At 53.4% G+C, this 22,868-nt stretch overlaps 2 protein-coding genes and 1 long non-coding RNA gene across 3 annotated transcripts; 1 reads left to right on the top strand and 2 right to left on the bottom strand.

The window, feature by feature from the left end:
- Window positions 1-3,793: 3,793 nt before the first annotated feature.
- LOC117861638 (transcription factor BIM1) lies at window positions 3,794-8,832 on the bottom strand. The gene is made up of 11 exons (XM_034745209.2): window positions 8,632-8,832; window positions 8,377-8,481; window positions 7,512-7,751; window positions 6,598-6,801; window positions 6,334-6,463; window positions 5,536-5,605; window positions 5,287-5,421; window positions 4,984-5,191; window positions 4,728-4,869; window positions 4,462-4,594; window positions 3,794-4,283 (listed from the first exon to the last, which is right to left on the bottom strand). The coding sequence occupies exons 1-11, from the start codon at window positions 8,642-8,644 to the stop codon at window positions 4,173-4,175; spliced, it is 1,491 nt and encodes a 496-aa protein (XP_034601100.1). The 5' UTR covers window positions 8,645-8,832; the 3' UTR covers window positions 3,794-4,172.
- Window positions 8,833-12,447: 3,615 nt separating this feature from the next.
- Window positions 12,448-13,245, bottom strand: LOC117861334 (uncharacterized). The gene is made up of 2 exons (XR_004641755.2): window positions 12,884-13,245; window positions 12,448-12,758 (listed from the first exon to the last, which is right to left on the bottom strand). It is a non-coding gene; the product is annotated as an uncharacterized lncRNA (long non-coding RNA).
- A 5,786-nt stretch (window positions 13,246-19,031) lies between these two features.
- Window positions 19,032-20,135, top strand: LOC117861910 (zinc finger protein ZAT2). The gene has a single exon (XM_034745430.2). It carries the CDS (start codon window positions 19,254-19,256, stop codon window positions 20,133-20,135), a length of 882 nt encoding a protein of 293 aa, XP_034601321.1. The 5' UTR covers window positions 19,032-19,253.
- The last annotated feature ends 2,733 nt before the right edge of the window (window positions 20,136-22,868 follow it).

The raw sequence follows: 22,868 nt of genomic DNA, 5'->3' as shown, positions 1-22,868 counted from the left end.
ACCATATTGTTTAGAGTACACCAGCTGTGCCACAAAGCTTTCACCTATGTACACCAAATGTACATTATTTTTTGCACATTTAACTACATTGTAAAACAAATGAAAGCTTTAATCCTTATGGAACATTTGATGGACAGTAGAAGAACACATTTGATGAACAATAAATGAAAATGAACAGCAGACAAATACGATGGACGCATGAACATAAGAATAGAGGTACTGCTACACCGTCATTGCCCCAGATCTCTTGAATCTGTACAGTACAAAGGGAAAAAAGAACACGCAAGATCCAGATCGGAAAAAAAATGAGAAACAAGAAGCGGCAAAAGGCTAGAAAAGAGAGAAAAAAAAACATAAAACAGCAATCGGCCACATTAAAAAGGACAAACCAGCAGTGCCAGCAAAAAAAGAAAAGAAAAAAAAGAAAACTAAGAGCCGCCCCGTGTCGCGGCATGCCTCTGGTCGCCGCACGTGCTTGATGGTTGCGCTCGTCGAGGTCCCCCCGCGCCGGGCAGGTCACCCAGGGCCGCGTGCTGCCATGCGAGGCAGGGGCACCGGTGGCTGCACCCCTCGCGTGATGCGTCGCATGCGATATGGCCTCGCGTTGCGGCGACCGACCTGCGCCATGCCCGACTTGACGCGGCTTGGCTCCGGCACACCCTAGCGGCGGGGGACCTTCGCCATGTCGAACTTTGGCCGTCGCGCCAGGGTGCCCCTGGTGCCGGCCCAGTCCAGGCTTGCCACGACCCTCGCCGCGCCGCTCGCCTCGGCCGGTGACTGGAGCATGGTCCTGCGCGGGCAAAACAACGCGTGGGGAAGGGAGCCAAGGGGCTCGCCGTGGATGCGTGGCCGTGCTGGAGCGTGACGACGGCCGCCCGACCGGGGCGCAAGAATCCGCGGGCACAAGCGCTGGAGCTGCTGCTCGCAAGTCCACGCCTGGATCCTGGCCGCGCCGGCGCCAGGAAGTGTCGCCGCCGTCGTGCGCTGCCGGATCAAGGCCCCTCGCACCCACTGCCGCAGGATCCGATCACTGGTGGTCTCTGCGCCGCTAGGTGCCATCCCGGCAACGCGCTGCTACCGTTGTAGGTGGCACGGGAAGGCGGCGGTGCGGGGAAGTTCCTGAGGCGCTCGCTGCCCCGTCACACCCCGTCCTGCGGCTGCGCGTCAGTCCCCTTTGGCCCCCAAGCCACGTGCGCGACGCCGATGCCGCACCTCATCGGCGACCGGCCTCCCCAGATCCGACGACCCAACACCGCGCCGTGGCGGCCGGCGGCGGCCCGCGCCCCACTGGCTCCGCACCGTGCCGCCCTGGATATGGCAGCGGCGGACACGGCCTGCCCGCGCCCTGCACCACCGCCAGTGCTCCTCGGTCCGGCGATTGTGCGCCTGATATCCAGATCTAAGAGGAGAGAGAGGGATGGAGGAGAGAGCTCTTGTTTTTCAAATGAATTTAAAACAGGGTAGATTGATATTTACTGTGAAGGAGAGAGATTCTGTACATGTTCTATACGACAATCCTGCTCCCGCTCCCCCTCATGCGTACAGATTGAAATGCTAGAAGTACAGGATACGATGTGATATAAAATGGTCACATGGATGAAACATAATCCGTGCCCATCTGAACACGCTGCGCATCTCGAAATTAGGTTGAGATCACAATCCTAAGGTTTGTCCCTGAATGCCCTCCAAGCGTAATCTTTTCTCCTCTCCTTCCCTGCCTGACCCATCACGCGCGTCAGAGACTCTAAAACATGCGACGAATCCCGAGTCCCGAGTCCCGACCAAGCCCCACCCACAGCACAGCGGCCCCCGCCTGCTCTGCCAGGTGCCAGCCGAAGGCCGAACTCACCTATTCGGTTCGGGTACGGGGGCCGCCGTACGCCCCCTTGTTTGTCTCCGGGCCCCGGCGAGCGCACATGGCGTGGCATGGACGGTGGTCTCGGTCGCCGCGTGGGTGGGGCCGACGCGAGGGCGCATCACGCAAGGAATCGCGTCGCCCACGCGCGCAGCGCACACACCCCCTGCCGCCACCCGCTAGCGGCCGGCGCTCCCCCATCCGCCCGTGCCGTGATGCCGCGTCGGCGTCGCCCCTCACCCCGGAGGAATTCGGGTCGGCGTCGCATCGCGTCCACGGCGCCGCCACGCGCACATGGCCCCCAGGCCCCAGCACACACCCCGCCCGCGCCGGCACAGCAGCGGGGCTCGCTTGCCTTGCGCCCTTGCCTTGCCTTTGCCGTCCCGCCAGCCATCCGCGCGCGTCAGCTGGCGGGTCTCGCCGGCCGCCGCGTGTGTGTGCGCGCGGGCCGCCGGCGCACGATCGATGGTGGAGGGCGCGTGGGATCCGCCGAGAACGACCCCGCTCGATCGGATCGCACTGGATTCCGTCCCGTCCACTTCGTCGTGCGGCTGCTGGGTCCGGTCCGGTCCACGTCCATCCACCCACCGATCGATCGGGAATCGGGCCCTCGTCGCGCTCCCTCATCCGCTCCGACGCGCTATCTTTGACATGATGATGAACGTGACGTTCTTCTCACCTCTCACTAATCCTTTGCACGAGTAAAGCTCCAAAGTTCCATCATTCCATGTCACCGCGACACGCTGCCTCGTCGATCGTTGGCATCATCATCATGAGTCCGAGTCCACTCGCGATGGATCCAAGGGCAAATTTTGGGCTGGCTGGTTTATTCGATAGCTTGACGTGCCATGTGCCATCATCGCTTATCATTCGATCGCCTTCATTATTCCATCGCGCGCCAGCCGTGCTCCGCTTGGCGCTGGCGACCGCCATTGTTCGCTCGCCGCCGCATGCCGGCATCGTGGGGAAAGGGGGCCGACGTACGTGGCGCGACGTTCTCCACGGCACGGACGACATGGGTGGCGACAGCGGCTGAGCCCCGAGTCGCCGAATCCGTCCGCCGACGATGCACGCAACCACCCTCCTCCAACGTGACCTGTTCCATTCCATTGGCACGTCGCGGAGCCGGGAACCCTCCGCGGGGACGGAGACGGGGGGCGCCAGTCGGGCCGGGAGACCCCGTCTTGTCCCCGTCGCCGGCGGATTCGTCTAGTCACGGATCAGATCAGGTCCCGGAGCCCCCGTCAAAGCCCATGGCCCATGGGTGGATTCGTTCAGGCTCAGGCTCACGTCGTGGTCAGAGGATCAGATCGGGGGTTTCGGGTGGAGCAGCACCTGTCACCGCGGACGCGCCGCCGCCGCCGGGGTCCTCTAGCCCCTCTACGACTAGGAGGAGTGGGCGCGCACTCGGGGCCGCCAGGGCGTGGAGGATCACGGCAGGATCGGGCTCGGGGACAGGCGCCGCGCTGGGGGGTCTCTCGCACGCGCTCTCCGTCCCCCAGCTTTGCGTCTCCTTTCGCGTCGTACTTTCGATCAAGAAGATCCTCGCGATCATGATGCCAGTATGACCAGGAGGGATCGAGTTCTAGCAGGTCTCTCCACTAATCATACAAGATCTTTTTCGGCCGTGAAAGGAAATTGTCAAGTTCGTGGAGTCCACTCGCCAGGCAGGCATCAGTGCCCACCAGAAAAATGTTAGCTACAGCCTACTGGCAGGCCTGCGAACCACGTTGGCCGCCGAAGGCCGAATTAGCTGATCTCGCGTTAGTGCTGCACACGGCAGACGCCACTCACGTAATTGGCCGCAGAAGAATCCGTAGCAGGGCTGAATGCAAAAATGCTGCAATGGAGGAGCAGGGTGAGAGCATCTCGTGCACGGCAGTGAAGAGCATCTCAAGTCACAGGAGGGTCAGAGGGGACAGAGGCACGCTGCGCACAAGGTTACAACACATTGATGTTTCACTTTGAAGCAGCTGCACAGCGATGACGGAACTGAGCATCAAATTATGTTACAAGAGGGTGGGTCCGTCAGAATGGGGACGAACCGAATGAACTTCTCATATGAATGGAAGCCTACTATGAACAAAAGCAGCTTCACAATCTGCGATGGAAGCTTTCGGGAAGCAAGCAGCCCAAGGCTAGAGCAGCGACGCGATCGAATGAAAGAATGCAGCAGGCAGCAGCATAGTCCTGTGTCTAGACGGTACGGGAAGCGTAGTGTACAGGCTGCATGGAGGCTCCCCTTGTGTGTTAGGGGTGAGCGCAAAAAATGGATCCAATTATCCGGGCTTCTGCAAATGAGCATCCCCAGCGGCTGTTATCTGTCTGATTTATGCCGCTTCGTTGCCTGCGTATGTTCTCTAGCGCCATCCCCTGACCTTAGCTGGTGCCCGATCTCTTGATCACGAGACGCTTGGTTGATGAGATCCTGTGATGCAAAGGATTTTTCGTAAGACTTTTTTCATAAGGAAAGGCAGTGCAGACTGCAACAGTGTTTTGACACTGAGAACAAACATGTCATCGACATGGCTATATCGACAGGAAATGGAAGCTTGATAATATGACTGGAGCATCTTGAGTTTAGCACATTGTAGTATGAATCCTACCTTCGAGGTTGAGTTTGACACGGGAGCAGATCTCTTGGTAGCCCGCTTACCAAGATTGATCTGCACCGAGATGCTAGCTTGGGACAAATCTATACCCGAGTTTTGCAGGGCAAGATTCAACGTAGTAAGCAACCTGTTATAAGGAAAAAGATACAATTTAAACGTTTCACTTAGAAATTAGACAGGTTTCAAGCACTGCAAATACAAAAAACAGCTTGTGAAAATGGAAGCATAAAAAATACAGAAAATCGATTGTTAGTACATACCCTTGGGAATATTGGCTCGACAAGCTGATGGTCCCTTCATCTATTGCCAATTCTGGGTTGTTTAACATTCCGTTGGGTACTGCACTGTCGTCTGATGGTGATGAATTTGTCAATTGCGCTTGTTGCTGGGATGCAACAGTGTCTGCACATGAATAAAACATCTTGCATGAGCTACAGAAATAATTAATAGTTCCATGGAAGGAGTACATGAACTACAGCAGATTGTAAAATGTTAATTGGATCAAGCAAAGCATACTTGTAACATTATTGGGAGTTTCAGCCTGCTTGAAAGGCACACAACCCTTTAGTTCTGCCAGTTCCTGTGCGCCCGGGGCAGTTTCAAATGCACCTGCATTGTTATGGTCCTCAGGCTTTGCAGCAAAAGGGAAACGTGGGGAGGAGCCATTTTTTGTAACTTGTGTTGGATCGGAGGAGACCATATCTCCATTAATCTCGTCCTTGTTCTGCAGCACAAGGATAAGATTCAAACAAGGGGCTCGTTAGAATCTCAGCCTCAGGAGCCTCATTGTGCAGAACATAAAGTTGTGTTGAAGTTTACCTGTGAATTTTTCCAGGAAGATCGAAAGTAGATGTTAGACCATGGCATGATCTTTGCATTTTCTTGGTTCCACTCTGGATGTGAAACCTCGTACTTTTGTACTTTTTCTTGCAAAAACCGTATGTATTCAATAACCTGCATTAAAGCAGTTGTTGATGGATTAGTAAAATATAAGATGGGAACAGATTATGCCCACACAATTGCTGTAATAACTTCGTCTGAAAAGAATAAAATGCTGCGATGTCTTACCTCTAAGAGAAATGATGCTTTGTCTCGCTTTTGATCATTTTGCGGCAAAATTTCTCTAAGTATCTGAAATCTGTAAAACGATTAGGAGTAGAAACGTTAGGTCCAATGCATGACTATGCTAACTGTTTAATGGCATACTAATAAAATCTTCTCAGCAAAAAAAGAAGCCAAAAAAATGAATACCCATTTCGTTTCAAGATACATATTTCTCGAGGAACTCTGGTAGGCAATAGTTGACTTGAACATTGCCATTTAAAAATAGGATAAAGGTTTCCAGGCAATATCCAACTTGACCATTGCCATTTAAAAATAGGGTTAAGGTTTACATCCTGGCACTCCAAGCTTTATGACAGTGCATGTGGAGCTAAAGCTTCACTTGTTCTAGCATCTTCAGGGTAAGCACATGATTTCTTAACACTCAGTGCCACTACGCCCATAAATATTTACATCTCAATCTCAACTGAGATAACGGACCCCAAACTACATCTGCTACACTATTTAAGCCTAGTTCTGCAAACAGAGCAGAGCCATCACTACATCCCAAGACATAACGGATTTTACTATTTCTCAGACAAACTAGCCTAAACGTTGCTTGGGCATACTTCTATCCACATGTGTCAGAATGGAGACTCTACGAGCAAATCAGAGTTGATCCAAGTCATTTGCTCTCAGCGAAAGCTTGACACACACATATGTACTAGTAGTAGTATAAAACGCCAAGGAGACGCGAGCAGGCGAATCAAAGAAACAGTACCGCCAACTATTTCTGAGTGAACTGCGTGAGCTGCATCAACCCACCTGTCATTGATCTTGCTGCGCCTGCGCTGCTCCGTGGCGGAGTGCTTGGAGCGTGGCGTGTTGGGCAGCTGGTCCGTCCCAGCGCTGCCACTGCAGCTTCCACCCTTGGTCTCCACCCTGACAGAGAGTTCTGCAACCAAGAAGGAACCCAAAAAAAATCAGCACGAAAACCCTGTCAAAATCGCCTCTTCCACCACCGGACCTCCCAAACGGAACCAACAACACGAACACGAGTCAGATTTAGCATAATTGAGCTAGCGTTACCTTTGAGCGAGGAGGAGACCTCGCGGCGAGCGGCGAGGCCGTCGTCGTCGTCGAAGCCCGCCCCACCGCTGGATCTGGAGCCGGCGTCCATGAAGCCACCACCCGCCTTCCGCTCCGGTTGCCTCTGCGGCTGCTGCTGTGGCTGCGGCCTGGCGGAGGCGACGGCGACGCAGCGCGCGGCGAAGGGGAGCGACCACGGGTGACCTGCCAAGTCGACAAGCAGACAGAGCGGAAAGCACACGCCTTTAGCTACGCTTTGTGTTTCTCCGGCTTTTGTTCGACGAATGATTGGATTGGAGGGTAGCAAAGAGAAACATTTGTTCAGTTAAAAAAACGAGCCTACCATAACGATAACCTTTTCCAAAGTTTAATGGAGTATCATACTGGATTAACAAACAAAATCATTTCGAGTTTGGAGTTAGGACTTAGAACTGAACACTGAAAGCTACGCGGGAAAAGGTGGCAAAAAATTCACAGCGAGAGTAGTAGCTCAGGATGTTTCTTTTCCACTCTTTTTTGACGTAGAAGGAAGGTCAGGAATAAGGATGTTCATCAGTCATCAGTGTTTGTTTATCCTAGGCTACAAACTGTTGACGTTCCGCATCCGACCGCACTTAGGGCCCGTAAGGCCCACAAAACGTTCTGGCCCGCAATAGGCCCACAAGGCCAACGGATCGGGATCCCGCGCCAACTAGACAGACCTACGAGTCTACGAACTATAGCGTCGCCCACCCTACTAGAAAAGCTCCACGCGACCACGCCTCGTCACGCACGCATCTTCGCGTCCGCGTGCGCGCCGCGCCACGCGACCCACGCCTGCGGCGGCGAGCTGCGCGCGTCGGCGTCAAGCCGTCACCACCAACCGAGAGAGCGGCGAAAAGGAAAACGAGAGAGCGCGCGCGTGCGTAGCGTACCTCGAGGGTCCGGCTGGCCCCAGACCGCGAAGGGCGGCTGCTCCTGCTTGACGGCCGCGCCGGGCTGGTCCGCGGCGGCGGCGGCGGCGGCGCGGCTGATGCTGAACGTGCCGATGCCGCCGGGCAGCGCGTGCTGGCGGAGCTGCTTCTCCGCGGCGGGTCGCGACGGCAGCGGCGGCGGCGACTGCGACGACGGCCTCTCCAGCGGCTGCAGGAAGTCGTGCGTCTTGAGGAAGAAACCTGCACGACGCGCACCGGTTGTGGTTTTAGTTCAGAATTCAGAACAAGGCCGCCGTGGCAGCAGCATCGCGAAGAACAGCAAAACTCGTAATCACCGAGAAACACGGTAAAATTATTCCAGTTCGACGTATAAAAGCATGGCAGAGTTAGTAAAAATTCTAAACGAAAAGGCCCACGGAGATCTGACGGTTGGGGCACCAAAACTGCGAGAACAACATACCGAAGCCCTTTAAAATTTACAGATTGCGAAATTTGAAATAGAGTACAGGCGAATTGGCAGGGGCGCAGAAAAGGTCGTGCACGGCTCTTTGCATCCACCACTGGGCGCCCTCCTCCTCAGCTAGCTACACGTGATCATTTCTTTGTTCCGTTAATCTGTCGTTTTCTACTTTCCTCTAACCACGCTGTCCACGCAAACACAAACTAAAAATCAAAAGGTAATTTCAAGCGATAATTCGTACAGGTATTACTATGTAGCAGATAGCATCTGACTGTTCATGGCCCAGCCTAGCTTTGTACCCGTCGAATTGCCGAATTCGGCAAAATCTTACAAGGATCCGCCGCGCAAACGTCTGAATTCCGATCCATCACCCAGAGAAACAGAGAGATGCTGAATCAGACGAACCTTGATGAGAGGGAGGCGGCGGCTTGGATTCCGGCGGCAGCAGCGGCAGGGCCGAGTCCTTGGCGGCGCTGTAGAGCGAGAGGAAGTCGTGCGTCGCCTTATCCCCTGCATTCGCGAGACCACCACCAACCGTCAGGTGGTCAGGAAATCAGAACGCGGGAGGAGGATCACCGATCCGTCCTCCATGAGAACGAGAACTCGGAGGTCCGAAACCCGGAAAGCAGCTTGAGCAATGGCGTGGATGGAAGAATTTACCTTGCAGCCCCATAACCACGCATTACACCTCGGCTCCGCGCGCCTTCGTCTAGCTCGAGCCCGCTTGGACGCGTAGGAGAGGGAGGTGGGAGAAGGCGCGCGCGCAAGAGAGGGAGATCTCTGCTGCAGCTGCGATGCGAGGCTCCTCCGGCCTTCCTTGCCTTCTCTCTCTGTGGTGACCTCTCCTTTCCCTCCTGTGCCGCGGGATGCTTTATACGGGGCAGGGCGGGACAGGCACCCAACACAACAGCGGAGCGAGCGAGCTTTCCCTCTCCGTGACGACGGCGTTACCGGACCGCGACGGCCGTTAGAGGCGCGCGGCGGGGCTGAGGGGTACGGGTACCGGCCGGGGGAGGCTCTGGTGGGGGGGATCCAGCACGTGCCGGGCGTGGGTTGACCGCGGCGTTGACGTGAAGCACAGTAACTTTTCCTCTCTTTTTTTACTGTAGGGAGCCGCTACGCTAATCCCCAGGCCCCCGGTTGTTTTTTAAAGAGATTGAAATCATCCGCGGTCGCTAGCGGTAGTGGGGCGTGATCACGACTATCCTTATCAGGATTTAGACGCTCGGGTTCGCCGGAGCATGTGACGCCGGACGGCGACACGACGCGATGCCAGGGACGAACGGTTTCGAGTCACTCCTGGAGGCTGGAGCCGCACCTGCACGGCACAAACCCCCGCGATCTCAGGGCTCTTGGTCGTGCATGGAGCTTCGTGTGTCACTGCAAGAAGAACAGTGGCGGATGCGCGGCGTCGGGAGGTCGGAGGAGGAGCACTGGAGCAGATGGCGAGAGGGTGATTGGGTCACGTGACGGTTGGGTGAGGAGGCGGGGCCCCCGCCCGGCGGCACATGAGGCCGAAGATTGCGGGCATCCCGTGGATAGAGATCGGAGGAAGGGGGAGGGGGCTGGGCTGGTGCGGTGGTCGCCGGCCGGGGCCGGGCCGGTCATGTGCCCCCGCCAGATTCCGCAGGGCCACTCCTTTCCCCCTTTGTCTAACAGCGACCTCAATAATGCTGGCTGCTACCACCACCTTGTGGGCTTGGCACCCGTGCCTTTCGCCCGGAAACCCCCACCACTTGCCTTGTTTCGTTCGCTTGCTGTCATAAGCAACGTGACACCGGCATTTCATCATCACCAGTCCCAAAACAGTGAACACCATCATCCGTGGGTTAAGAGCTTACAGTAAAAGATTCTTACTGTTTCGAGTGTAAACAGCATGTTAACCAGGGGTAAAAGGTGGTCCTGGATCGAGAGACGGAGCGGATCCGATCGAACCCGACCGAGACGTCGGGAAGCGTGTGCTCCCGCCGAGGAGGGCGCGCCTTCACGTGACCGGCGCAAGCGGCTCTTCGCCGCCGCTGCTCCTGAGCCACGCGTGCGTCATGACTCATGACCCAGGAGGATTCACCAGTGCACCGCCGGGTCCCGGCAACGCCGAGTCGCGCCGGCAGTTGCCTGCGCCGGCAGAACGCCGACCGCCGCGGCGCATGTGTTTACTCTTTTATAGAACCATGCGGCGCCACGAGCTGGAGCGCAGGTCGTCTTGTTCGGATCAGGAGGCGTGCACCTCGTGAAACTACCGGCCGCCACCAGATTAAATTAGGGCTATGCTTTGTACGGCTGATGTGCGCCACCGTGTAAACTTTCTTTTGTGTCGATCGGTTGATCCTATGTGAAGCTTCATTATGACGGAGAGTTTGTCAGAGAACTCGAATCTTTTTTTCCTTAAAAAATACACAAATTCTCCGTCGGCTGTCGTGGACTCCTGTTTAAAACGTGAAGTTTGGAGCAGAGCAAATTTAAAAATTTGCACGCCCTGCGTGCGTCTGTTTTCCACACCAGTTGATCGGTAATCGGTTGACGATGGCCCATATGTGCACTGAATTAATCGTCAAAAGCGGAGAAATAAAGTTAATCGGCACGAAAGAAACATGCGCTCGCTTGACTTGTGTGCTGGTGCCGTGCGGAGCCGGAGCTCCCTTTCGAAGCTTTAGTGAAATGCTGATACGTGTCGAGCCAGTGTGCCAGCAGCTTTATATACTCGAGTGACTGGAGGATTTCTTTCCCAACTTGCTCGTGCAGGGACCAAAAACAACTAGCTTCGTGCGTCGTGCGTTGCGCGCGCGATCAACCGGAGCCGGGCAAGTCGATCGAGTAGAGTCTAGCAACGTTCCACTTGGGTTTACGTGATCATGCCCTCTATGTGATCCATTCATCCACAGGGCTGGGCAGCGACGTTCAATTTTCATTTCGTTCGTGTACGAGCCCATGTAAACCTCGTAGCTGGTCGCCGTGCACGATGCAAGCAGCATCCCATCGAGATCCGTTTCCACGGAAGTAATAAACCATTGAATTCCGCCGCATGTGCGGCCACGTACGACGAGGGTACGAGCCGTCACCTCGTCCAATTACTCCCCTCCCCCTCCGCGGCGCCGAGGTGACGGGGGACAAGGCCCCGTGCGGGTGCGCAGAGCAGCCATGGCCCCCCTCCCTCCGGCGGCCCGGCTCCAACTCCAAGCGCGACGCCACAGGCCGCACGCGCGCAGGCGCACTGCACCCTGCCTCGCGTCGCGTGCGCGGCCGGCGGGGCCCGTGCATGCCTCCCTGCCCGCGCCGCAGCCTTTTGCAGTTGCAAGGGGGCAGGCCGTAGGCCGACGACCCACGTGCGGCGCCTGGCACCCCCGCACGTGCCGACCCGCAGTGTCGGGACCGGCCGGCCAGAGGCGCGCGTGGCGTGCTCGCGCCGGGGCCCGGGCACGCACGGACGGACACGCCCGCGCCGTGAGCGAGCGTACGAGGCGGTGCGTCCGCGTCCGGCTTTTCTGTGCTAGACTGCTGGTGGCCTTGCCGATCGAGATCGCAGCCAGGGCGGAGACCTCTCCAGCTGCGCCCGTATGGCGATCAGGATCAACAAGCCTTTTTTCTCTCGCGATGAGATGCGCACCGAACCGATCCACACTGACATGTGCCTCGCCAACTCGATACGGGTTCTTTCCAAAGGCTAGGCCATTCTTTGCCAAGCTAGGGACGGGTCGGCAGATGCCTGGCGCGACGCCTTTACTCGTCACCCTCTGAGCTTGTGGCCGACAGGTGACACCCATACGCCGCGGTGGTTGGAGGCGAAAGCGCGACCGGCCAGCAGGCGAGATACGCACATGCGCGCATACGTATATGGCCTCCCGGTGTACCGAGAGAGAAAAAAAAAGACAGTGACTACGCTACGCCAGGTCGCGGGTGGCGGTGCTTTGTTTAGTGCGGGGCTATGCGAAGTAGCGTGGCACGGCGGACGCTAACCAGCTAGAAACCGTAAACAAGTGCCGGGCCACTCGTGTTTCCTTCACAAACGGCACTGTTCTATTCTCCATGTATGTATATGCCAATCATTAGTCTCTCGTGAAACAAATTGCCGCAAGAATTACTACAGATGTGTAGTTTTGTAATAAATTTACCGAATGTACATATAGTTTTGTTAATTTTTAGGGCGCTGCTAGTGTCCAGACGTCCAACATCCGGGCGTAACATCGGACATTGGAATGCTACTATTAAATTAAAAAAAAACTTTCACTGAAACATTTGCTTAATGTTGCAAAGTAACATTGATTTCTTTTTCGCAAGCTGTCATTTCAGCAATCAGCTCCTCCTCCCTGATCGGACATACCTGCCTTGCGTCTATCCAAAAAACGAGTTCATAACTCAAAATCCCATATGCCATGGTCCCCCTAACAGCAAAATTAGGCTAATAAACTTTTTGCAACATCTCTGAACCAACAAGCGAAACATCACAATTTAACTACTGCAACATCTCAAAAGCAAATATTCAACATGAAAAATCAATCTACGAAAATCTCAGTCTATCAGTCGCACATGCGTGAAACATTAAAAATCATTACATGTAACATTTTCTTATAACATTAGCAACATTGCAGATCTACTTGATAGACGATGCAACATCAAAGGTTAATTAGCGAAACATCTCAGATAAGCTACTGCAACATTGAAAAGTCCCGTGCAGATCCAGAGACCTCATCCATGAAGGAGACTCATATCCATCACAAAGAAGCCCCCCGTCAGCGAGGCTGCCCCAACATCTCAAACCATCCAATGCATCGGAAAAACCGAACATGAAACTGAACATCTCAAAACCAATATTGCAACATCAAAGACCATCTAGTGCAACATCAACAAACACTAATCCCAACATCTTAAAAATACCAACTGTAACATCATAAAATTTCAGTGCGTCGTGGCTTACTGGTGCCTCTAAACATGAAGTCTTCTTCCTCAAGAGCACAATAGAATGCTCTCATGGAGTCATGGTGCATACATCCATCTTTCCCTTCCATGGACCTCCTCCCGGTAGGCACATGAGTAGGAGCAAGCGCATGGCTCGGCCACTGGCATGGGAGCAAGCGACTCAGCGTCCTGCGACCATGTCATCAAACGACGCGAATGGGAATAGCTCGTGACCCATGTCGGCGGTGGCGGCGCCTAGTGGGAGCTCGGTGGACGCACTGCTTTGGCCTTTGGGGGTGCGGGGGATGACCCCTGTAATCTCACTAGCATCTAGCGTGTGTGTGGACTGGATGCCTGGATGAGAAAGGGAGTAGCTTCTCATGGAAGGAACCAGAGGAGAGGAAAGTGAAACGATAAGAATGAATGCGTGGAGGCAACGTGTGGTGAAGAAGTATAATATGTTTTTTCTGTGTGGACCGGCGTCCGATATTTTCACCATGCACCGGACAGCCGAGATGTAGCATTACCCTGATTTTTATCCAATTACTCAAATAAATCAACAAAGTAAATAACTGATGATGACAGAAATAAACCCTGCTTCCGTTAATTAGAAACGATGAAAATGTCAGTGTGAATATACTTTTTTAGCTGTGTAGGAGTACATCGCCTGACCATTGTACATCTCCAATACACTAGGTAGTCCAAAGTTTACAGAGCAGCCCTCTATAGGCAGTCACCACTTCACCAGGCGTCCATGCCAGGCTTTCACTTAACAAATCGATAGCTCTTCTGACAACAGTATCCCCGTGTCAGAGAAAGTGCCTGGCGCCAATCATTTCCGCAGAGATCTAAGCATGTTTTTAAAACTAGCTTTACAAGTAATCCACATCCCGTATGCACGGCACAACAGCCTGTAGGGCTTTGTTTGCATCACCGGCCATGTTACGCTAAACCCCTTTCTCTCTATTTTGTATATTCTCATGCATGCATGCACGCTCCCTCGCTTTGGATCCGTCCCCTCCTCCATCATGTTCGCGGCATCCCCCCATGTTCTCCCTATTTTTCTTTACCAAATCAATCATTAAAGACATTAACAATTTAACAATGCTGTTTGGAATGCATTACTTTATATCACGTCCAAACTTTTGTCCACACCGCCAAGCTGTCGAATGTAAAAACTCGAGCAATTTGTGCACAAAACCTTGTTTGATCTAACCAATTAATTCCCCGCTCAGAAAAGATTCAGCCAATTAAGGGAGATAATACAGCACAAAACATATGCGATAAATTGAATTATTTACTTCATGCAAAATTTGAGCCAAATTAAGCAGAAACTTTATTAAGTAGGACTGCGGAACTGACCCACGAAATGAAGTCGACACGGAGAACATAAGAAAGAACTAAAAGCAAGGGATTGGTTTGTGTTTCCTTGATGGACAGGATGAAGTTAATTATTAGTCACGCTAATGGCAATCATGGAGTCACATGACCCCTTCCCCACCTACCTACTCGCATTGTTCTTGTTCATCCTCCTTCCTTACTCTAAAGAGGAATGAAGCACTCGAGTACGGGAACACGCCACAGCGTACGTCCCATGCGCGCCCTCCCTCCGCCCAAAGCCGGACATGCCAGCTCCATGGGATAAACAAAAGAGCTCTTAAGAAAAAAAACACTCGCCGACTTACGTGGCAGCTAGCTCCGTCCTTTTGCGGGGAGTAATTAAATAGAATTAAACTAAGTAAATAAACTATAGTTAATGAATTTGAGGTGGATTAGATTAGTGGAGTGACCGAGGTAGCCGACACAATGACAGTCTGACAGAGAGGAAGATTCCGGGCGATGGATGATGAAAAGGCCCGCGGGATCGGAGTAATAATTTAAGCGGGCCGGATTAAAGATTGGGTTCACCACTTGATGGACATTCCCCCTGCGCTGCAGGGTCTCCAGTTCTCCCCCTCCCCCTTTCTTTAAAGAATCGGCTTAGGGATCCGTAAATTAATCTGCCCGCAGCTACAAAGTCATAACCCTGCTGCCCCCACACCTCAACCTGCTGTTGCTTGGGCGCCAGGATTTGGATTAACTAGCCGTGATGCTGATGCCCCCCCACTTAATCCCCCGTGCTTGCGCGCCATGTGACCCCTTAATTAAGCATCAGCGCCCCCGATGAGGGACGCGTGGTGCGCGGTGGGCCGGGTGGGGTGGGGTGGGTGGGCGCATGCGGTTGGCGCCGCGCCACCGGATCACGTGAGGGCGAGGGGGAGGAGCCGAGGAGGGGAGGGGAGCACGTCGTCGTCGGCTCGTCGCCGTCCGGCCCCTGGGCGGATCACGTGGCCAGCGCACCCCGGCGGTGGCCGGTGGGTCCCGAGCACCCCTGCGCGCGCGGGGACAAAAGAGGCGGCCAGGAAAAGGGCTTCTGCTCCTTTTTCTGGGATGCGGGCCTCTGTGTTTTGGCTCGTCAAATTCTTTTTTCGTGCGTAAGGACCCCGTTTGGTGCTTTTGACTTCCCGAAATTCCTTGAATGTTTAGATATTAATTAAAAATATTAAGTATAGATTAATTACAAAATCAATTTTGAGACTAATTTACGAGATGAATCTATTAAATCTAATTAGTCTATGATTTGACAATATGTTGCTATAGTAAACATGTGCTAATGATAGATTAATTAGATTTAATAGATTCGTCTCGCGAATCAACCTCCATTTGTGTAATTAGTTTTATAATTAGCTAATGTTTAGTCCTTCTAACTAATATCCGAATATTCGATATGACATGAATTTTAGTCCGGACTAAAGAACCAAACCTCCGATCTTTTTTTTTCAATTGTGTGAGAAGTGACACCGACGCGTACAACAGTATCGGTATCGGGCTGTGATCCAAAATTACGTTACGAAATGCGTAAGCACGCTTACGTGTACTCAAAGGTAGTTAGTACATGCGTGCATGTGACCTTCCAGACAAGCTGTGGAGCAGACGCACATTCAGAAAAAATGGACGAAAAACTGCCTGAAGAAACGTTCTTGGGCGTTCGGGGGATCAAGTGTGGCGGGCACGTCGCTGTGGCCCCCCCGGACCCCGGTGCCGTCGCCGTCGAGGTCACGCGAGGGAGGCGTCGACGTCGGAGCGGCTCCGGTCACGTGCGGCCAGCACGACCCTACCAGCTGAGCCTCTCCTTTTCTCTCCGTCCACCCTCACCGTCCCACGTCTCGACGACTCGACCGACCCCACCGCGCCGCGCCCTCCCCCGTCGCCTCGTGAGCCGTGACAGGTGGCCTCCTGTGCCCGCGTGCGGTTGGCTCCTCTCCGCCCCGCCTCGGCCGGTCGCCCCCGCTTGTCGCCGAGCGCGTGAGGTGGAGACTGGAGACGCCGGAGAGCTAGCGGAGCGTTCCGATCCGAACGCCGTCAGGTGGGTGCGGGACGGCGCGGCGTTAGGCGGGCGACGACGCCGTCCGGGCGGCGCGGCGCCGCGCACGTGGCCCACCCGCTCGAATCCTCGCGGCGTTTGCGCCCATCCTCGGCGGTCGCGCCCACCTGCTCGTCGTTGCAACGCATCCGTTTTGGAGACAGGTTGACGTCAACTTTTAGTCCGATGCTCTTGCACTTTTTTCCGCCAGCCAGAGGCGAGGCGAGGCGAGGCACCGCAGGGGTGGTCTTCAAGCCCGCCAAAGGCTGCTGGTATTTCGACACGGGTGATCTCCGTCTCCGGCACGGCATGAACCTCGTCCCCGCGCGCTGCCTCCCAGCTCGTTAGAACGAGGACAAGAGGGGAAAAAAAAAGGAATCAAGACGGCCCGTGTCATCCCGTCCCACTCGCCGTCTCCGCTCCTCTTTGCGCAAGTCCCATTTCGGCATGCGTGGACGGCTGCTGAGCCGGGGCCGGAGGGCACCACCGCGCGCGCACACACCGGCTGCCTTGATCGAAGATTAAGGAGTGTTTGGCTTCCGTGTCACATCGAATATTTGGAGACTAATTAGAAGAACTAAATGTAAGTTAATTATAAAACTAATTACACAGATGGAGACTAAACGGCAAGACGAATCTATTAAATCTAATATTCGTCTTACTGTTTAGCCTTCATCTGTGCAATGAGTTTTGTAAATAGTTTATATTTAATATTTCTAATTAATCTAAACATTCGATGTGATAGGGCTTAGCCCCACCCCTAACCGGCTGCCGTGACCAGAGAGCTCACTGCCGAGCTCTGCATGCAGCTGCGGCAGCAGCGACAGCGCGGTGCCTCTGCCTGTGGGGTTCCGCTTGGATTCGATGGGTCTGCGGACCGCTGTTCCGCTCGTGGTTTGCAGAGATCATGCTCACTGTTCAGACTTCAGACCCTTTTTTAGCACTTGCAGTTGCAGTACCGTAGCGTGTACAATTGCAATGCGAATCCAGGAAGGATTTCACCCGTGTCGTCTCGACCCCGTTGTTGCCCGACGACGGAGATCCTTCCTTGGGATCCTGCAGCGCTCCGTATCCATGATTAGTCGATGCACATGTCAACACTCACCGGTGCAGCTGTGACCGGTCTTGAAGTGAACCCTGCCGCTGCCTGGATTCTGAAACCGCAATTGTCAAGCGCGGATCCGTAATCCTGCGCTCCTCCATTCCATGAGTGGTACGTGCATTTTGGACTTTTTTTGTTGATGTGTTTTCAGTAATGGATCAAAGAAGGAGAACCAATAATCATCACTCATATCAGGCTTGATATGCCGGCATCAGTCGTGAGACAGCCGGGTATGGTCAGGAAAAGAGATGCGCGTGGGTGGAAGAAGGGTACGCTGGTGGTGTGGTATCCGCCACGGCAAGATCTTCCTGGTTGGTCCAGCGAGGGAACCCCTGATGCGACGTGCACGCGGCAGCTCGCCTGGACCAGCTCCTCCTCAGTCCTCCCCTTCTCCTTCAGGTAGAGCCAGGTACACCGGACGGCGGACGCGAGTACGCGACGCTACCGACCTGCCGTCTGCCGTGCCCGTGCGTGGTGGCTTGCGACTTGCGAGAATGCACGGGACAAGGATAAAAAAGAGGTCCAGCTAATAGTGCAGGGGAACCAAAAATTGTGATATGGCCTCTTGTAGACTTGCAGTGAATGTGTGCGTGAGCCGGTGAGTCGTATGTTGTCGGTGTTTCTCTCTCTGTTTTTTTTTTTGAGAAAAACATGTTGTCGGTGTTTCTCCGTTGATCGTTATGGTATGATGGGCCAATAAAATGGATGGCGCTTGAGAGTAGCGCGTTGATGGCCCAGCCCAACTACGCTTGGGCTAAATGAAAACCCCTATGCAAGTAACGGACACCCCCATACACCTTCCATACAAAATCACATGGAAGAAAAGGCACCCATAGACCGTAATGGCATAATTCTCCAATCATCAGTTTCCATCTCTCTCGCTTCCACTTATCACTTATCAGGTCCTCCACGGATGTGGCAGCGAAGGACAAAAGTTTGGTGTAATGGCTCTCAAGGCAATTCAAGAACTCCTGTGCCACACAAGAAGACCATATAATATGAGGGAGTTGACTTCTTTTACGATGGCGTAGGGGGTGAATTTATGGCTTTTTTAAAGTTAAATTTTAAATATATTCAAAATTTCAAAAAAAATACACTCACAAATTGTATTATGTTTCAATAGAATATCATGTTATGAATAACATTCCATACGTGCGGATCCATATTATTTTTGAAAATCGTGTTACATATGGATCGCTGGAGGTGATATATCTATATAGAGTGACATGGATAAGTTTTTTTTTCGGAACACACAGCACATACGCAGATGTTTGCATACACGCACAGACACTCGTCCCTACGAATATATGAACGCAACCCTACCCCTACGAGCATATCCGAAAAACTGAGCTCGCAAATCCTCAAGATTAATAGAGTCACCACTGATGCCTTGTTGTCGACGAGCACATCGCCTTCCACTCGATGAAAATGTTGTTGCACGATTTTTATAAAATTGGCCAACTAGGTTCAGAAAATGCCCGTTTTCATAAATCATTCGACCATATGTCAAAAAGTCTCGCTCAGTTTTCACAAACGTTGAGGGCTTGAGGGGGGTTTTCAGTAGATGATTATCGAATGATGAACATTCATCAGAAGACAGTAAAACGTGACATCTCAAGAATATTGATTTATTAGAGCAGGCGTTTGCTTTAGCGTGGTGGTAAATGGTAATATTACGCAACAAATTTTTTTGTACCATCTTGGCCCGCACGAAGGTACATGCAACCGCAGCCCGCAGGCATCCTCTCAAAGCACGCAGCAACCGCCGGCGAGCCGGCAACCGCCGCGATATGAGCGCGTCCGTACATATCCGCCGCCATGCCCGCACCTCCTCCGCAACTTCCACTTTCCCTTGCCCAGCCATCCTGATCAATCTGTTTCGCCATGGCCACTCCGTTACAGCCTGCCGCGTCTCGTTCTTCTCCTCGCCCTCCTCCGCCGCCGCTGCCGCTACCGCCGCCGCCGCCTCACCACGACACGACGCTCACCCTGGCGCTCGCGTTGCCGCCTCCCGCGTTAGCCTGCGCGCTCTCTCCGAGGCCGCTGCAGGCGCGGAGGCCGCGGACGGACGGCGCTGCCTCCTCCTCCTCGTTCGCCAGGGTGCGGTCCTCGCCCACGGGGGACACGCTGCCGTGCACCGAGTGCGGCAAGCGGTTCGCGTCGTGGAAGGCGCTGTTCGGCCACATGCGGTGCCACCCGGAGCGGCAGTGGCGCGGGATCACGCCGCCGCCGCACTTCCGGCACGGCCACCACCAGCAGCAGCACGCCGTGGGCGCGCCGCCCCTCGCCGTGGCGGCGGCGGCCGCGGGCCAGCAGTTCACCGTGCAGGAGCGCGAGATCGCCGCGAGCCTGCTCATGCTCGCCGGCGCACGTACTCCCGGCGTCGGCAAGGGCAAGAAGGGCGTCCTCGCCTCGTCTAGCGCGAAGAAGAAGAGCTACAGCACGCCGGCTTCTTCGCCGACCGCCGCCGCGCCGCCCAAGTGCGACGACCACAAGTGCAGCGTCTGCGCTCGCGAGTTCGCCACCGGGCAGGCTCTCGGCGGGCACAAGCGGTGCCACTGGGAGAAGGCATGCGCAGAGGTGATGGCGGTTGCAACACCTAGCAGCTGCAGCCCGTTGCTGGCAACGTCAGAGGTGGCTGCGGCGGTGGTGGCCACCACGCTGGACCTCAACCTGCCGCCGCCGGGGACGATGCCGGCATTGCCATGGAAGAGCGATGAAGACGGCAGCTTGAACGCGGCGCTGGATTTGAAGCTTGGGTACTAGAGTTAGCGTTGGACTACTTGGTAGGTTTGATATATATGTAAATGTAATCTAGCTATGTGCATGTGTATAATGTTGGTAGCTTCGTTTGAATCTTCAATTCTCTGGCCGTGCTAATTCAGAAAGGAAGTTTTTCTGATCTATCTGAATTGGCGGCTTGCTTAATCTGAAGTCTGTAGTGTATGTACTAACTGTAAGTCTGTATATGTTTAGCTGATGTGATAATATAATGTGTTAAATAACATGTGTTTTGTTCAGTGTGTCTAAGTAACATTTGTTTTGATTAACCGTGTTTGTAGCGACAGTTGTGTCATTGTTCAATGTAGTTGAGTTTGTATGTTCAGTTGGAGTTGATTGTGGCAACTCTAGTCTTTCTTATATGGATATAACCTGCCAACTGAAATTACCTGGTGTTATCTGCAGGCCTGCAGTTCCGTATCTAGAATTAATTAGATTATGTTAGTTTTCTGTTAGCTATGGCTAATAACAAGGAAGATGCTTGAGTCGGCGACATCACATATATCATGGTAACGCTGGACCTTAAGTTAGACAAAAGTATATATAGCAGTAGCATAGCTTTGGTTACGAATAGTAATTTGAGACGGAAAGAGTACACGATAAGTGCGTATGTGCATGGAGCTTAAAAATGGGCGCATCGAAGACCCGAGCAGCTTTTTGCTCAGCTTGTGCAGATGACTGGATGGAATCTAAATAACAGGGCCATACTCGGCTTTGCTTCTTTGGACTTTCATGCATGGTGCCGTTGGCCTATGGGACATGTTGATGGCCAGCCCAACTCGACTACACTCCTGAATAGCTTAAGGAGATAACTGATCAAGATTGTAATATCTGCTGTGACGAATGAAACTTTGGTATTCGCTTAAAAAAATCGACTTGAGCCCAAACCTAGGGAACCACAAAAATTATGCACTTTCCGTTCCATAACAGCCATGAAGTGCTGGAACACAAATGCTCGAAGTAGCGTAGCAAGGGTTTGGCATTGATCCAGAAATGCAGCTCCAGAAATCAGAAGGATCACAAATCACTTTCACTTTTTGAAAGATTTGCCGTAGCAGATTTACCTTTCGTACCGTTTCTATGCAAACCCACGCAACACTATATCTCTACAGCTAAAAAAACCAAAAAGGAGAAAAAATGTCTTCTACTTTTTTTTTACTCCGCCGATGGGTATGCCTCGCTCCACCGCGCCCTCCCCTGCACCCCGCTTTTTTCGCCCGCCCCTGCACCCCGTCATCTCGCTCGCCCTCGCTCCTTTTTTTTTTTCTGGGGAACCCTACGCGCCACCGCCGCCCCCGTCATCCATCTCGCCACCCCATTACGCCGCCGCCACCCCCGTCATCTCGCCGCCTCCTTCCCAATCCCCATCCTCGTTGCCCTCCGCCTCCTCCTTCCCTCTCGACGTCCTCCTTCTCTCCTGCCGGTCAACTCCCGTGCCGTCCACCGCCTCCGCCGGCGTCGTCCTGTTCCTCGGCGCAGCCACCTCCTCCGTCCGCTGCCCGGCCACGGCTCCTCCGTCCGCCACCACGTCGGGAACACCAGTGCGCCCCCTGCCCGGCTGCCCCTTGTAGGATCTAGGATACTGACTAGAGGGGGGTGAATAGGCGGTTTCAACTAAAATCACAATACTAAAGAAATTTAATTAGTAACACAAGAGGAAAACTATTTTTAGCTATTCAATAATTAGATGAGGGATTGCAACCTAGGGTGACAAGGTTCAATTCAATCTCTAGGAATGTACTTGCTCAAGATAAATTGCAATAATGAAATTGAGCAAAGAGAAGACCGAACACAAGAGACGAATTTTTCCCGTGGTGTCGATGACTTGCCGGTCACCCCTAATCCACGTTGAGGTGGATTCAATGCTTCAACCGCTCCTCTATCAAGACATTGCTTGAAGTTTGAGTTGGCTTGAATCAAAGAACCTCTCCAAACCTTGATTCCACTAATGTTGCTCTTTAGGACTCCGGCGAGGTGAGCACAAACCCCTCACAAGAATAGCCGGGGCTCCTTCACAATCTTCCTTGAAGGGCTCAACGGCTTCACAGCCTCCAAGCCGTCTAGGAGGCGGCAACCTCCAAGAGTAACAAGCCAATGACGCTTGCTTGAAGACTCCCTAGTGCCACAAAGCTCAAACTCTTGATGCAATGCATTAGGATGCTCTCAATCTCACAAGAATGCAATCTCCAAGCAAAGTGAGTGAGTGAGAGGTGGAAGAAGGCTCAAGAATGTCAACAAGGCTTTCCAAAGTACCAGGAGAGCTCACCCATGCCCAGGGGTGAAGTATATATAGCTCTTCTTCCAAAAGCTAGCCGTTGGGTTCAAAACTCGTGAAAACTGGGGACTCGTGGATCGTCCGCCTCACAGGGGCCGGACCATCTGCTGTTCAAGTCCAACGGCTACTTCAGCATTTAATGGGTGTCAGATTGTACCGTTACAGAGGTGGCGGACTGTTCGCCCTTATAGGGTTGGACCGTCCGCGTTATACTTTTTCAGCACGGTCAGTTCGAACTTCTAAACTACCGACGGTCCGCTCAAACACCTGCGGACAGTCCGCCTTTAAGCAAAAGCCCCTAAGCCCGAAAACATGACTTTGTCTAAGTTAGGCTGACCGTCCGCTTCTAAGGCGCGGACCGTCCGCCTTTATACAGTCAACACTCTTCTACAACATCTTTTTCTTCTCATCGTTTTCACTTTCTTAAACTATGTTAGTCCATA

Source organism: Setaria viridis, chromosome 6 (assembly GCF_005286985.2).
Source record: "Setaria viridis chromosome 6, Setaria_viridis_v4.0, whole genome shotgun sequence".
Taxonomy (NCBI): domain Eukaryota; kingdom Viridiplantae; phylum Streptophyta; class Magnoliopsida; order Poales; family Poaceae; genus Setaria; species Setaria viridis.
This window is presented reverse-complemented; position numbering and strand designations above follow the sequence as displayed.